Here is a 17,766-nt window from a genome sequence, read left to right as displayed (position 1 = left end):
GCGGAAGACGATGCGTGCGCGGAAGACGACGACATTAACTCGCCGCGTGGACGGCGAATGCGGACCGGCGGCGAGGCTTTACGGCGCGCGGAAGACGATGCGATGAGGACGACGATCGGTTTCTCTCGCCGACAAGTTGGGGCCACCAGACGCGCGGAAAGTTTCCTCGGTATTTCACGCGCTTTCGTTTCGTCCGGAGTCCCCGAGCGCTCCCCGGGGGGCCGGGGATGGCGTGGGATCGCCGGATGAAACTAGGCCCAATTCCGGACGAAAACGAGGAACCGGGGACGCGACTGGACCGATTTACGCCGTCCGGATGGAAAAAAGCCTCACCGGGGGCCTCGTCGGGGGGACGAGTGGAGATGCTCTTATGATGTTGTGACGCTAATGAGGAAGAAAGAGCTCACGAGTCACGATGACGTTATATGGAGAGAAACTTAACGAGGAGACGGAATTGATTTGTCAGAGTTTGGCCCAATAAAGCCCATCAATATGCTCGGTTATATAGGCCGAGCCACACGAGAATGATTCGCGCTTTGGCACTCACGTGTGGCAGCCGCCGCACAGAACGCTCAGGATGCGGCGCCGCCGCCTAGTCCTGTCCATGAAAAAATAGGATAGTATGTACGAAAAATACCATGTGATCGTAGGACGATGAAAAAAATGGAAGTATGCCAGTAGCACTGCACTACAACAGCAGTGGACGGAGAGGGCAACTCACGCCAGTTAAAAGATGTGACAGATGGAGCAAGTCTTTTTCGAGAGATACTATAAAGAAGCCAGTACTATTTTCTCCGACAAAAATAGGTAGCGGGTTTTAGAGTGTTTTTTTTTCTGAAATTGCTACAAAATAAGATGGTAGTATTTTCTCCCGCTGAAAGAGGTAACATGTGAGTAACTATATTTTTTGAAGGTACCATACAGTGGCATAATATTATTTTCCCCGTGTAAAAAAGAGGTGAATGTTTGATCTTTTTTTCGAATTACCGCCGAAGAAGTATGCACCGCTGAAGAATTACTGTCGGATAATTACTATCTAGAATTATGATTGATGTTAAAAATTTATGTAAAAATTATCACGATTGTACGACGTTGACAAATTTCCGTCTACTATCCCAGTTTCAACGAGTATATATGATAAATAGCCACTAGCTCGTTTAGTATACTTTATTACGCCATGCTTCTATATTTATTCTTCTGATATTAATCAACGATCTCTGATCTTCTGTCGTCTATCTCCTATCTCTGATCTTCTGCCATTGATGTTCAATATTCATCGATATGCTTAAACCATAGTAATAAATGAACTCCAAAATATGCTTGATTCTCGGCAAGGGAGCATCGGTGGGATTAGAATATTATGAACTCCCAAATATTCTTGATTCTCGGCAAGGGAGCATCAGTGGAATTAGAACTTAATAAATGAACTTAGAAATATTTTAGCATATCTTATCCTGCAGCCAAGTCGGGTATCTTGAAACCCGATTTAAACAACTCGATAATATGCCTGACTGGCACTTGCAGGTTTAATAATCTCTGTTGTTTTAGGCTTGTGGGTAATTAACCCTCTATGATCAATCTCAGATCTTCTGCCATGTGTATCCGATCTCTGCTGCCTCTCATCGATCTTCGATCACTTGTCCCCTGCCATTGATTTACGAACTTCTTGGAAGTCTTATAAACTTTAATAGACAAATTCCAAAATATTCCTCACGAGTCACTATCTACAAATGGTAGGCTCAACGTATTAAAGGAACTCCTAGATATGCCTGACATGCCACTATCTAATTTTATAGTTACCCACAATAACAATGGGATCATAGGTGGTATATCATACATTCATGCATGCAAAAAGCTGTTGTATCGATACAATTAATGACGAGAGAGATTATGGTGGTATTATAGATACACACTGAATCCTAGCATGTAGAATTATAAAACTAGCACAGTGGCCCTCGGAAATGCGAGGGCGCCATCTTTAGTTTTTCGAAAGTAATCGAGAACTAATTTTATTATTTATGAATATTCACATTTTGAATTCAGCTGTAGGAAATAATGTGTCTCTATGGTCGCAACAAATATATCACATGTATGGCAAATATATGCGTTATGACATAATTTATGAACAGCCAAGAGACTTGCTATATATATGCACTTCACTTTGTCGCGTTAGTCTACAGTACTTGCAATCAAATTGTTGTATCGTCATAAATGATAAATCTACCACTATTACTATTTTTTTATAGTTTGTGTTATTCTTGCTATTATTATCTGCATCGTAAATAAAATATTTATACATATAAATTTATTCCAAGCTCAAGTAAAGTGTTCTCAAAATTGCATTATTGTTTAAATCAATCATATTATATCGTTTGATAGAAGAATGTAAATATCTCCACCCATTTAGAAAAACATAAAAAATGTTAGAGTAGGTATTTTCCCTACTGTTTTTTCTCGGAAATTCAAACTGTAAAAATCCAAATGACTACTTTCACTCAAGATATCATTAGCAGAGGATTAGACTTATACTTTTGTTTGAAGAAATTGAAAGATAGATTTGCTATTGACCGTTGAATGATCTCTTCGTGTTGCTTGCTTCCATGCTTAAAAAATTTACGCATAAGAATACCACAAGATTTTTATTAAGCTAGTCATCTTTGGTATGTGCAACCGTGCCATAACGTGCTACTCCCTCCATTCGGTATAAAGCCATCTCTCTTTGTACTACCAGATCTTTCTAAAATCCTAGACCCAACTCATTAACACCCTTAAATCTGGTGCATGTCTTGCTTTTTTTTCTAACAATAACTGCACGGCCAACATAGCCTCCTAGTATGTCGCCGGCCAGCCACACACAAGATATCCTGAGCGATCATCTGGAGCCGTGTGCATCCAGAAGCCATGGCATCCCGTTGTCCCACCGGCGAAAGGCGGGCCCAAAGCTGAACCCAATGTGACACCATATGGATAACCTGGAAAAAGTGAAAATAATTTTTTTATATTAAAGATAATATCATTTCTGACCCTCCATATAGACCAACATAAAGCAGAAATCACAATCTGGATAAAAGGCTTAGATTGTCTATCTACTTCATTCAACCAGTTGCCAAACATATTAATAATATTGGTTGGAGGCGGAAGATCATATGTGAAATTAACCGTACGTCAAAGAAGTTTAGCTAAAGGACACTCAATAAAAATGTGTTGAATAGTCTCCTGGTCCCGCAGAAAACACATTTCGTATACCCATTCCAGTGACGTTAGCTAAATTATCTTTAGTTAACAGAACATTATTGTTACTCAAAAATCACATGAAAATCTTTATCTCAAGGGGAATTTTAACCTTCCACCCTCTCCTGACAATTACATAGGTGTGAATCTGAGATCATTTACAGGTTATGAGGGCCCATCAATGTTGGATGGTGTTGTGCCTGTCCACAATGTCACTGATAATTCATCTGCTTGGTCACCACCTCTCTGAAATAGAAGCTGCTGCTGAGAATGTGGTAAATGGGGCCCCTACTGGTTTGTACTCCTTTTCTCGTGCGACTAGGGAAATTGTGGCGATGGAAGTGGAGAGGTTCTCGGCTGCTGTTGAGGAGAACCCTGTTGTTACTTCACTTGGAAGGAACACTGTCAGGTCTGTGCTGTTGGTTGATGTAGCTGGTCTGCAGTTTTCTCCTCCAAGATTTGCTGCTTTCGTTCAGTTCTTGGGTGGCAACATTTACTCCTTTTCTCCTTCATTGATGTATGAGGTGGCTGTGACTTCTGTTTTGGAGGGTCCTACTGTGGATGGTAATCTGCAGCTAAGTTGCCAGTATAGAAACCTATTCTTCCTGGCCAAGGTGCTCATGGGACCGTCAGGTTTGCTCCCTGAAGATTTGGCGCTCAAATTTGACATGAACCTTATGCTCTCACCAAAGAAAAGGAACTGGGCCTATGCTCTTGGTGGGCTGATGCTTGATGAAGAGGGGAAAGTGTGCTGGGCTGAAGATAGTGGGCTTGGAGCCCAATCTGACTCGTCTTCTTTTGCTAGTGCCTATTCTGCTCTGTCCCAGGAGGGTGGTATGGAAGCTCAATCTACTGCAAGAGTCAACCGAAGGGGCCGTCTTCGCAAGCATGAGGCTCCCCAGGTGGAGTCGCAACTCAAGAGGTCTCTGCGAAGCAACAACCAAGGATACAACTATGAAATACTGCCTTACCAGCCGTCTAGGCGCAAGGCTTCCAAGGTGGCGGTGGCAAGCACTCCAGAGGTTCTTCAGATTGAAGAAATGCAAAGGATTGCGGTGGAAGACTGTGACATTGATCCTGCTGCTCTGATGGTAGAACGCCTCATGCAGCAGCGCAAAGAGCAGGAGTGATTGTGCTACTCTTGTTTTATTTACTGTCTTCCTCCTTGTCTCATTTATCACTGCTTTTGTGTGTCGTGAACTCTTTTGCTATGAATCGTGATCGTGTGTGGAACATTTTATGTTGGAATATCCGCGGTATTAATGATCCTCTTAAGTGGACTGCTTTTCGTAATAAGTTAGAGGAGAGCAATGCATCCATTGTTTGCTTACAGGAAACCAAGAAGTTGTCCTTCACCTCGTCGTTTTGATAAATATGTATATGTGCCCGCTGAAGGAGCTTCTAGTGGTCTTCTGATCTTATGGGTAGGCAGCATCTTCTCTGGGAGAGTAATATTGGAAGAATATTTTGGCTTGGTGGTGGAATTCACTTCACTTATTTCTGCTGAAATTTTCACTCTAGTAAATGTGTATGGTCCCTGTTCAGGGGTTGCTCGTGAGAATTTTGTGGCTTGGCTTTTTCACCTGGATATTGTTGATGATGCTCTTTCGCTACTTTTGGGGGGTTTTAATTTCTATAGGTTTGTTGAAAGTAGAAACAAGCTTGTTGCAAGTGTTTCATACATGGCGACGTTTAATGAAATTATTAGTTATCTTGGCCTTATTGAGCTCCGGACGATCCTTCACTTGGAGTAATATGCAGGTTGATACTCTGTTAGTTCAACTCGACTGGTTTTTCACATCCACAGCATGGATTTTGAAATTCCCAAATACCTTGGTTAAACCACTAGTTCGTCCTACTTCAGACCATATTCCTTGTTTGGTCACCATTGGAACCAATATCCCCAAGGCTAAAGTGTTTCGTTTTGAAAGCTTTTGGATTCTCTTACCTGGTTTTCTAGATAAAGTTAACTCTATCTGGGATGTTGAATGTGGAGGTGATAGTGCAAAGAGGCTTTCGGCAAAATTCAAACAGTTACGTAAAGGCCTCAAACAGTGGAGCAACAACACTTTTTGTATCCTTGATAATCCCATTGCAAATTGCAACTCAGTTATTCTCCGGTTGGACAGTTTTGAGGAGCATAAAGTCTTACATATTTTGGAATGGAATTTCCGCAATATTGTCAAGGATAAACTCCAGTATCTCCTGCTATATAAGCAAGATTATTGGAGGAAGAGATGCACGGCTAGATGGGTTCGTCTTGGGGATGAAAACACCTCCTTCTTTCATTCCATGGCAACTATTCGCTATCGGAAAAATCTTATCTCGTCTTTGGCACGTGATGAAGGCTCGGTAGTGGTGGATCATGATGAAAAAGCTTGGCTTTTGTGGAATTCTTTCCGCAGCTGATTGGGTTTTTGGGTTCCCATCTCACCTCTGTTTGATTTTTCTCGATATTTTGCTCGTTATGAGGGACTAGATATTCTTTCTACCCCTTTCACCCATGAGGAAATTGATAAGGTGGTAGATCATATGCCTACTGATAAAGCTCCAGGACCGGATGGGTTCTCTGGATTGTTCCTCAAAGTGTGTTGGCTAGTAGTTAAGTATGATTTCTATAACTTATGCTAGGAATTTTGGGAGGGTTCTATTAATTACCAAAGTATTAATGACTCGTTCATCACTCTGGTTCCTAAAATCCTGTATTCATAAAATAAATGTGATGATTTTTTGAAACAAAAATACACGATTTTTAAATATTTTGAAAATTGGTAGCACTTGTGCGCATGTGCACCAAATGTGCTTCCAGGTATCACGAATCAAATTTAACCAAGTTTCTCCGCAAACACCTCTGACCATAAATAGATGTCAAAGTATGTCTAAATTTAAGAGATTTTCTAGTTCTTAACTAGATGAGAACTAACTTCGTACTCAGTTATGTCCTACACCATTTGATTTGCATCCTGATGCGTGCGTGTTAGTCATCAGTTGCAACTGAAATTTGATGACATCATCTGACTGAGTTAGTTCTCAGTCGAATGATAAATAGTCACACCCAAATTTAAATGTATCTAGACACCGTTTATTACTCCCCGAATCTAGTGACTAACTAAACAATTAATTAACATTTTGACAAAATCAGTAGTATCAATCACTAATTAACTAAACAGTTCATTAACACACATGACACAATTGCCAAATCTAACTGCATGCACGTACGTGGGATTTGCGTTCATACCACAATATTCCTTCAGATTAACCGAATTAACTCCAGCAGGGGGAGACACGACTTACATATGGTCAATGGGTCGAATGGATGAACCTGACGGCGCCGATGAAGGCCACCGGGGGTCCTTTCTTCCTGACCTTCCTTTTTAGGTGCACGCGCGACCCTCTCTACTTCTTTTGGAGGGAAGCGGGGTGCAACCCAAGCTCGGCCGCAGCACTAGCAGCCGGTGCTGATGACCTCAACGCAGCCGCACAATGGCTCGCCGCAGACAGCCGAGTAAAAAGAGGGGACGGGCGCCTAAGCAACGGCGCACCAGCCGATGAGGATCCCGCCGACGCCTCCACCGCCTTCCAAGCAGACGCCCATGAGGATCCCGCCGCTGCCGACTCCAACACCTCCGAAGCAGCCACCGATGAGTATCCCGCTGCCACCCCCGACGCCATCGAAGCAGGCGCCGATGAGGATCTAGCCGCATCCAGCACCTTGGAAGCACGATTCGACGATGATGTCGCCACCGCCATGGAAGCAGGCACCGGAGAGGAACCCACGGCCTTGGAAGCAGGCGACGACGAGGATGACGCCTTCGCCTTCGATGCAGGCACCGATGAGGAACCCGCGTCCGCCTCCAACGCCGACGTTGCCTCCACCTCAAACACCATCGAAGCAGCTGCCTCTAACGCCTTCGAAGCACCCGCCATCGCCTCTAGCGCCTTGGAATCAAGCGCCGATGAGGATCCCTCCGCAGCCGGCTCCGACGCAATCCAACCAGCTGGCGAGGGTGTTGAATCCGGTACATCGATCGTACACGATGAGGATCCCGCCACCGCCACCGATGCAATCCAAGCAGGCACCCGGCTCCGCAGCAAACGAAGGTCTCGAAGCAGCAGCCGCAGCCGCCGCCGGAGATGGTACTATATGATACTACCCACTATGGCCAGTCTTAGGGAGCTCTTAGGGTGTACAATAAATTGCTTCCCACTATAGCTCTCCTCAATCGTGTCTCTTCTCTAACATCTCCGGCTGCGCTCTCTTTCCTCATCCACATACCGAATGGGGCAAGCGGCCGGAGGGAGATCGATGGAATCATTGATGTCGTCGCCGCCGCGCGTATGTGTGACCGGAGGCGGCGGGTTCATTGCGTCGTGGCTCGTGAAGCTGCTCCTCTCCCGCGGCTACGCCGTGCACACCACCGTCCGCGACCCATGTACGTGAAGGCCAGCGACACGGCTCTACATATTACATGCTCAATTTACCTGATGCTATTCGAGTTCATTTCTTCAGGTGATCCGAAGAACGCGTTTCTGGAGCAGCTCGACGGGGCCGCCGAAAACCTGCGCCTGTTCAAGGCTGACATGCTCGACTACGCCACCCTGACGGCTGCTTTCGCTGGGTGCGAGGGCGTCTTCCATGCCGCCTCTCCGGTGCCCGATGGCAAGCTGGTGGATCCAGAGGCAAGTGTATCATCTACTAGCTTTGGGGCTGGTGGTATACAACGACCCGCCCTTTAAATCCTGCAACTCTTCTTCAGTCTCAAGTATCTATATATGGGAAAATCTAAGTAAATATATTTCTTAGAGGCGGCTCCGAGGAGAGCAGAAAGTTAGAACGCGTGAGCGATAACTCCCACCCGCTCCGCGCCACCTGCCACTCCGGCAGCGGCAGCCACCAAAAATCGGCGGCGCCCACTCCTCCTCCCTCTCCGCGTGGCCCTCTCCAGTGGAAGGTCGAAGGAGGTCCGACATGGTGGAGGATGAGGCGTCGGAGAGCGGCTACTCGGTGCGCTCTTACTCCGACGTGGTCCGCGGTCGCTCTCCAGCCGTGGCCTCGCCATGGGCGGTGACACAGTGGCAGAGCTACATAGAACTTGGGTGGACCAGTCTATTGGAGAGCCCAATAAAGTCAAGTAGATCAGACTTCATGGGCTAGGCTTTCACGTTTTGCTCAAAAACTAAACGGGCCATGCCATGGCTTTGCCCAAAAACTAGGCTGGCCATCCCATAAGAGTAGGGTTGTAAATGGTACGGATAATTACCGCTCCGAATCCGCATCCGTATCAATTTTTGAGGATATGGTATGTATTTTTAGAAATCCGTCGGATATGGATGCGGATGCAGATAGTGCTCAAGCGGATATCCGACGGATACGGTAGAGGATATGGTATTGATACTATCCGACGGATACGGATTATCCGCCTTTTTTTGCGGATTATCCGAGGTCCTCAATGAGAATAATCCGAAAAATTAGTCAAACCTAAAATATTTAGACAATATAGTTAGTTCATCGGCTAAAATATGTATGCTATTAGCACGAAATTTGCTTTGTTGTACGAACAGGTGTGTACATTTAGCTATAGCCTATAATTACAAACATATTATACATAAAAAAGCATACTTCTATTTTTTATGTGTATATTTTCTTAATAATCCGTTTTCGATCCGAGTCCGGTCCGAATCCGTACCATATCCGTGATCCGATATAATCCGCATCCGAATCCGCATCCGATCATTATCCGCTCCGATCCGAATCCGTCAAAAAATATGGTAAAGGATATGGTAATAGAAATATCCGATCCGATCCGATCCGATCCGTGTACATCCCTACATAAGAGACCGAATATGGATGATTTCATCAGTGTAGATTGGTTGTACGTAGATGTCAGAATGCGGTCGATTTTCTGAATCCGGTGGCGGATCTTATTGATTCCGCAAATTGGACGTGGAAAATGGATATCATAAGAAGGAAATTTATTGCGCCAGAGGCAGATACAATTCTAAAAATTACGCTACGGCAGGGTGGCGGTGAAGATTTCTGGCCTGAGGTTTGGAGAAGATGGGTGCATACTGTGTAAAATCAGCATAGCGGGCTCTTATGGGGACATGACAATCATTCAGCTCTAGCAGAAGAAACTACTACGGGTACTTCAGATTTAAAAAACTGGTGCAGACTCGTCTTTGGAAACAAGAGGTTGTGCCAAAGGTTCGTGTATTTTGGTAACGTGCATGTGTGATCCGTAGGATTTTAAATATGCGCCAACGAAAACGTGGTCATGGGTCGCTGGGTTGTACACCAAATTCGCTAGCTTAACGATCTAGTCTCAAAACAACTAGTTGCAATACGTACAAGAAGAATATGTTTTGAGCAAAACTGTCCATTTTAGTTGCTAACTATAGCTGAAGTCTAAGTTTGGCTGCCTGACTCTATACATGATATTTATGGCACTACCTCAGGCATCAAACCCATTTCGTTGGATTCCTACCTCCCATTTAAACCAGTTACGCCGATGCAACGGTGGTCTTCATATCGTGTCAGTCTAGGTAGCATGCAAAAAAAATATGAATAATACTATATAAGATGGTAAAAAACCGGTAGAAAAGTAAACTGAAATTCTAAGGTGATCTAATAGATGTGATTTTCATATATTTGTCTGTGTTTCTATTACAGCAACAATTTTTATCATATCCGTTTCCTATACTTCTAAAAAATTGCAGACTGTATAAGTTAATTTATAATTAGCTGAGTTCTTTTTTTTTAGGGGGAAGCAGTTGTGTTCTTCAAAAGAATCTTCAACCTTTTAGTTTTCTAAATTTTTTAAATTTTTATTTTTATCATCGTGCTGATTAGGCTGCAAACATGCCAGCAACGTAGGCTCCCTTATTTGAGCCATGAGAGAAGCAGTTTCTTTTTTTGATAAAGGACACTCCATTACTTAAAATGTTTAAGTATAACACCTAACCTCTGCATAACTAAGAAGTACACAGCTGCTGAGTCACAAAGAGAAAAGAAAATTATCGATACATGAACACGACTGCATCGATTCCTAAGATGTAGGTGGCCAAAAGGAAGCAGTTTGTTATACTGGCCTTTTCTGTTTTAGTAGTAGTAGCAGTAGTACTATGCATGTGAGTAGATTTTTAGTACCACATATGATAGTAGTAGTTTGTTCTACTTATCTTTTTGTACAAGAAAATCCTGCTTGGCTGTTACTGATGTTGTGCCGCACACAACTGTGCAGAAAGAGATGATGGTTCCAGCTATTGAAGGCACCAGGAATGTACTCAAGGCTTGCTCGGCTACGAACGTCCAAAAACTCATTCAGGTCTCATCTGTCCTCGCTGCTCTTTTTAACCCAGGCTGGCCTCAAGGTAAAGTAAGAGATGAGAGCTCCTGGTCAGATAAAGAGTTCTGCAGGGAAAATGAGGTCAGCACACATCAACTAATTCTAGTTATTTGATACATTCTTTACATAATGAAAGATGAGATCAACTACCTGTGCACTGAAATGATATACAGGGGTCTTTTTGTTAATTTTATTAAACAGAGGACGTACAAAGAGGATACATACAAAAAAACTAAAACCTCCACACAACACCTAGAGACCCGATAATAGGTGAAGATCTTATCAATGGGGTCTTATGCCTGGAAAATAACGAAATCCCTCCATCGGCTAGAACCCGGTACATATTGTATACCCCGTGGCACTCACTAGACGAAACTAAAGGGCTCATCTGATTTAGCAGACCCTTAGCATGCACCTCATGTACACGCTACAAATATCATTACCGCCATCGAACTACCGAACAATCCTCATGATTAAACTGGCATAAACTTCAGTGGTCCTATCGATGACGCCACGATGGAGGACGTACAAAGAGGATACATACAAAAAAACTAAAACCTCCACACAACACCTACAGACCCGATAATAGGTGAAGATCTTATCAATGGGGTCTTATGCCTGGAAAATAACGAAATCCCTCCATCGGCTAGAACCCGGTACATATTGTATACCCCGTGACACTCTCTAGACGAAACTAAAGGGCTCAACATATTTAGCAGACCCTTAGCATGCACCTCATGTACACGCTACAAATATCATTACCGCCATCGAACTACCGAACAATCCTCATGATTAAACTGGCATAAACTTCAGCGGTCCTGTCGATGACGCCACGATGGAGCCACACGACGCCTCCTCCCTGCGTGCACCTCAGCACATGTAAGCCGTCAAGATGTTGTGGGGCCACGCCGCTGAGACCCACCATTGTCGATGCATGCCAGTAAGAACCACACCGCTCCACCTAAGAACCCCTCTAGCCAGGATCTGCACAACGATGCCCCTAATGGGAAGAACAACGCCGCATGACGCCACCGTCCGCTCCGGGAGACCCAAATCTAGGGTTTTCCTTGGAGCATCCCGGGCGAGTATACAGAAGTTGCAGCAGCGATGCCTTCAGCAAGGTAGAGACGGTAGCCGCTGCCATTGTTCGCCATGACCGAAGTTGGACTCGGTTTTCACTGGCAGCCACGTCTCCACAAACCCGCAACCGGCTAGATCGCCAGCAGCCGCGAGGTCGGTGCCGGCACCATCATCCGGGTCCGCTGCCCCGGCTTCCACGGTCCCTGTGAGGAGCACGAGAAGACGGAGGTGTTGCAGATCAACACCAGTGGCGGAGCCAGCTTGTGTTCATCCTAGCATTTTATCATAGCACATATTTTAGTGACAAACAAAAAGCTATCGAGTTGCCCCACCCTAAGGAAACTTTCTAGATCCGCCACTATTCGACACCCCCATCGGTGGAGAGTGGAGACCGAGCTGCAAGCCCGACTGCTGCCCTCCCTTCCACCTTCCAAGGGCCATCCAAGCAGATCCCCGCCGCCCTCGTCAGCGGCGCCGTGACGCTTAGGCCGATAGCAGCCTTGGGGAGCGGCGGAGGGAGAATGGGCCAACATTTCTCTTCTTTCTTTGGTTATTAATTAACTCAAGGGGAAAGTTGTGGAACTATAGCGTCGTCTTCAACCTCTGTATTCTGTGGCAGTGAGCTGCGCTCTCCTCCGCGTTGCAGTGTTGCGCAGAACATAACAATTTCAGTATTTGTGAGTTCTTTGAGATTTTTCAAATCGGATACGTAGGACCTAACGTAGTGTCAATTTCTTTTTTTGTTGGCAGATCTGGTATGCTCTTGCCAAGACCGAAGCAGAAGAGATAGCCTTGGAATACGGAAAGAAGAGTGGATTGCACGTTATCAGATTTTGCCCTGGTGTTGTTTTTGGCCCTCTCTTGCAGCACACGGTACTGAATACTACGAGCAAGGTCCTTGTGTACATCTTAAAAGGTTCATCTCTGAGTCCACTTCATTTTCTACAACACTTTTTCATATGCTTTCAGAAACAAAATCTCGTTCAGCGCTAGAATAATTAATTTGCGCAATGATAAACGTCATTAATTGGTCTTACTACCTAGGATATATCGAATTATTTTAATAATATTTTTTTGTTAATTTTATAAATAATACTTGATTTTAAACTTTTTCAGAAATAATACACCGTCGGATTAGTGTTCCCCGATTAGTAATCAGGGAACACTAACCCGATTAGCATCAAGCACATGCATGCAGGCGCATGCAGCTTAGGGGCAATCGGGTTCCTCTACCCCGACTAGTACTAATCGGGTTTCTCTAACCCGATTAGTACTAATCGGGTTCCCCTAACCCGACGGTGTATTATTTTTGAAAAAAATTAAATCGAGTATTATTTGTAGAATTAATGGGAAAACGTATTAATAAAAAATCGCTAGGATATAAGAGCAACTCCAGCAGAACTTCATCCCGCCGTACCACAAAACACGGATGGATTTAACCCATTGGTATTTTTAGGCGAGAAATGTGTCGCGGCAGACATAACTGTAACCACATTTCTTCCACAAATCAGGGTTTTGTTGTCGATCACAATTAAGCCGTGTTCATCACAGATATGCAAATTAAATCACAAATTGTTCGAAATAACAGTAATGTTGACATAAAACATAGTCGCTACTAGGTAGCATAACATATATGGTAGATTATGGACACACGATGATTCAAACTGGAGGAAGGGCCATTTCCATCGCTATTGGCTCCACCAGCACCACCATTGATCGATGCAGCAACTGCTTCTGCAACGGCGGCGGCTGCGGCAACTGCAGCAAACGAGACCTTCCTTCTAGTCTTCTTTGCTTCCAAGATCTCAGCCCGTCTTATCTCCCATCTTTCTTTGGTGAGAGCATCCATTGTAGTTGGATCCATCATCATCACCTAGTTCTCCTCTTTTTCCTCCTCAAGCCGGATAGAATCCTTCTATCTTCAAAGGCGACCTTCCTCTTCTTGTCTTCTCTAGTCACTCCACACTTCCTAATTTTATCCCGGTGTTTGATCTCCGCAAACTCCTTCCTAGTTTGCAATTGCTGTTGGGCAATTTTTGGCTTGACAATCATCATCTCCTCAATCTTTGAGGTCAACCTCTCTTGCTCTGCCCTTCTTTTGACCTCTAACTTTGCTTGCCTCCTTCCATCGGACCTTCCTTTGTTTCTTTCTCCGTCCGGTGCATCATCACCATCATTATCCAAAGCAATTCAAGCCCTAGTGCGAGGAGGAGGAGCCTCTTGATCCCTCAAATTCCACTTCTCACTATTCTCTAGAATTATCCAACAATGATACAATGTGAAATACCGATTCTCCCTTGCTTTCATCATCGAAGGCCCTCCTCCTCCACCTCTTCTATCTCGTCTCCCTCATCTTTTGCCTCAGGTTGGTACTCATCATCGAAAGGGAGCAGCGGAGATGTCTCGACATCGATGGCGCTGGACTCCATCATTCTCACAGATGATTAGGAACCGCTGCGTGAACTACAGAAGAGATGCAACGGAGATTTTAGCAAAAATCATGCGCCTAAAAACCGAGGCTGGGACACAATTCCGTACCTAATTTCTTCAGGCGCTGCCGCCGTAATAACGCCGATGGGGAGTAGAGGAATGGCGCGGAGGAGGGTGGCTGCGGGTGATGGCAACCTCCCGCTTCAGCTTTGCCGCGGTAGTGGAGGCTCCTGCCTTCGATTTCTGCCGCACCTGGCTAGCCACCTTGGATGGCGGCGCGGAGGAGGCATCGTCGCGATCTCCCGGCGCATCAAGTGGGCTCTGCAGCTTCCGCTGAACTGCAACCGCTGCGGCAACAAGGACATCGACGATCGCGGGAACGGCGGGTCCGGGGGGGGGGGGCGAACGACTGCAACAATTGGTGCTGCGTGCCGGGGCCGATTGGCGCCAGGGTAGCCTAGGAGTGCAGATCAAACCGCATATCCCGGTGCTGGGAAGAAGGCGCAGGGACGGCTAATCTGGCCGGGGAGTGCAGATCAACGGTGGCGGCGCGTGGGCAGCAAATTGGGGAAGCTGGAATGTCCGCGCGCCAACCCTTGCGACGTGATGCAGCAAACTGGAACATGAGGCCCCAAATCCGCGTATATGGAGCATCGCATGCCACAATGGGGTAATGCTGCAAAAAATTGTCCTCCCGCATTTCTCCGGTATTTGCTCTGGTCGTGATCTACGCCCGGTATATGCGGTTATTTTGCGGTTTCAGGCCATCTCTAGCGGCGCTCCACACACGAACGAGAATATAAGGCCATATCCAACGCCCCCGTACAAGTGTATATTTTATTTGTCGCTGAGTCCGGGGAGGCCAAAAACAAGATCCAAAATGGACCGTGTGAGCCGGACTTGTCCGTTTGGAGCAAACCCGACCCAAGTTTGGTCCAGGTTTACGATTGCGTGGATGACACTGGCTCATCCACGTCTGCGGAGAATTTATCCGCTCCGGACCGCAAGCGAGCCACACTCCTCATCCACTCTCACTCTCCCCACTCTCACGCAACCGCCGCCCGGGCCCAAGCTACAGCCTCCATGGAGGCGAGGCTGCTGCTCTTGACGCCATCCTGACCCGATGTCGTGGTCGACGTTGGCATGCCCGACGATGCGTCCGAGGCCGCGGCCACAGCTCCCGCCGCTCAGCTAACATTAATTAAGCTTTAGACAATGGAAAATGTTTCATTTCTTGTAATAAGTAATTGGAACACATGGAGATGTGTATTGAAATAGTACCAATCAATGTTTAGTTGTCTAAATTTTCGTAGAATTTAGACTAAATTCGGAAGGATGGAGTAGATAACATGGCCATTGCTTATACTATTTGTTTATAGCAGGGCGGTGGACTCTAGCTACTATTAAAAACACTAAGTTAATACTGAATCTACAGAATAATCAAAAGTCTCCTCGTTTTTATTTACTTTGTGTTCTAGGTTTATATAATGCAATTCCATTATGTTCGACCACGCGCAGGAGGTCCTGACACGATGAACAACAAATCTTGGCCCATAGTTGACGTTCGTGATGTTGCTGATGCGATGCTCCTCTTATACAACAAGGCAGGGTCATCTGAGAGATACCTATGTTCATTAGACCTTGTTGACATGAAGCATTTGCTGGAAATCTTGAAGAGCATGTACCCTAACTACAATTATGCAGACAAGTAAGTGCCATCCTATCAACGGAAACGCTAAAGTGGACTGTGTTTATGACCAATAAATGTTTAACCACTTTCTATTCTTCTTCGCTAGGATGGTTGACATGGATTATAGGATTGAAATGACCACAGATAAGATGAAAAATCTGGGGTGGAAACCAAGGAAGCTAGAGGAGACGCTTGCGGACAGCGTCGAGTCCTACAAAGAGGCAGGCTTTCTTCAGGCATCGGAACCTTGCCGGCTTCCCTTCATGTTCCTCGTGCCGACTGTCCAGGAATAAATCAGAAAATAGTGTTTCTACATCCCCGGGTCCCGCTCATCTGTTCAGTTTATCATGGGTGCAGATGCAACTTCTTTTGCCTGGTTTGTTTGCAGATGAAATCTGCGACGAGACATGAATAATTATGTATTTCTACTTCCCACTTTCATTTTCCAGTCAACTACTCTCACTAGTGATTAAAACATGCCTTCGTACAACATATATTTACTATTAAATTGCAACCGGTGGTGTCGGTACCTAACAAAACCACTTTCATACGTCAAAAACCCCTGGAAGATCAGCCTTCGGATGATTCGCACGCAAAAAAGAACGTTTTGAAGCTAAATATTTACAAGAGTTTGACTATGTGGGAGGGTCAACGCGCATCAAATAGCGGGTCAACGCGCAGCCATTTCATTCCACACGAGTTCATTTGGGCCGACCCATTACCTTTTAGCCCGCCTGCTGATTTCCGCGTTAGGTATATTTTCCGATAGATACCAAAGCACTACATACTACTCATGAAATATCTTTGCGCCGACTCGTCTATTCCTTTAGTTCTTTCCGCTTCATGTTTTTTTCCTTTTGTTTGTTTTATGTTTCCTCTTACGCGTGTAGTTTTTTTAACCTCGTGAGCATTAACGATCATTTTTTCAAACCCCACGAACACTTATGTTTCACTACACGAACATATATTTCCCTCATAGGATTATGCTTTTGAGCAACACACAATTTTTTTGAACGACACGAACATTTTGAAACCTCTTGAAAATTATTTTGAACTACACGAACATTTTGTGAAACCTTGTGAACATTAATTTGAATTACGGGATCATTTTTTAAAACCTTGTAAACATTAATATGTCCTACGTGATAATATATTTATCTCAACAGGGATTTTTTTTAACCTTACGAACAAATTTTTTTCGAATTATACCTCATGAATAATTATTTGAATTATACCTCGTCCATGTTTTTTATACCTCATGAATATTTATTTGAACCGAACAATTTTTTTAAAATAGTTAATTCTTTCTAAATACATTGTTTTTTTCAAAGCTACGAATATCTCAATTTTTTATACATATTTTAAAATTTGTGCATATTTTGAAATTCGTGATTTTATAAGACTCTTTACCAAAAAAGATTCAAACAAGCAAACTTTTTTGAAATTTTAGAATATTTTTAAAAAATTCGTGACCTTCTCAGATACATGAACTTTTCTATTTACTGAAATATTGTATATTCACAAAGTTCTAAGTTCATGGACTTTTTTTTGAATTCTTGAATATTTAAAATTCACGATTTATTTTAAAATTGAAGAACAATTTTAAATTTGTGAACTTTTTAAATTTGTGAACTTTTTAAATTTGTGAACTTTTTAAATTCATTATCAACTTTCAAACTCAGGAATGTTTTTCAATGTTTTCAAAATTTACAGAAGTATCCGAACATTTTTTCCTTATTTTTCTAGAACACAAGCGTGAGGTTTATGTGCTTTTTATTTGCATTAATTGTGTTCTTTTTCTAATTTTGAGCGAGTTAGATTACAACTAGTTGTATAGCAAAAATAGTCACCACACGACCAAACATAGGAAAACAAGCGGTGAATGGGCCAAGCCCAATGACTATTGTGTTGAAAATATGGACAGAGATTTGGTGCACATGGGCACCAGTGATCTCGTTTTTAAAAAAAATAAAAATAATAGTTTTGAGT

General features: G+C 44.1%; 1 protein-coding gene across 1 annotated transcript; it reads left to right on the top strand.

Annotated features, from left to right (window-relative positions):
- The first annotated feature begins 7,549 nt into the window (after window positions 1-7,549).
- On the top strand, window positions 7,550-16,070 carry LOC124651054 (cinnamoyl-CoA reductase 1-like). The gene is made up of 6 exons (XM_047190201.1): window positions 7,550-7,664; window positions 7,742-7,911; window positions 10,473-10,658; window positions 12,408-12,573; window positions 15,606-15,795; window positions 15,884-16,070. The coding sequence occupies exons 1-6, from the start codon at window positions 7,550-7,552 to the stop codon at window positions 16,068-16,070; spliced, it is 1,014 nt and encodes a 337-aa protein (XP_047046157.1).
- The last annotated feature ends 1,696 nt before the right edge of the window (window positions 16,071-17,766 follow it).

The sequence above is a fragment of the Lolium rigidum genome, chromosome 5 (assembly GCF_022539505.1).
Source record: "Lolium rigidum isolate FL_2022 chromosome 5, APGP_CSIRO_Lrig_0.1, whole genome shotgun sequence".
Classification (NCBI taxonomy): domain Eukaryota; kingdom Viridiplantae; phylum Streptophyta; class Magnoliopsida; order Poales; family Poaceae; genus Lolium; species Lolium rigidum.
This window is presented reverse-complemented; position numbering and strand designations above follow the sequence as displayed.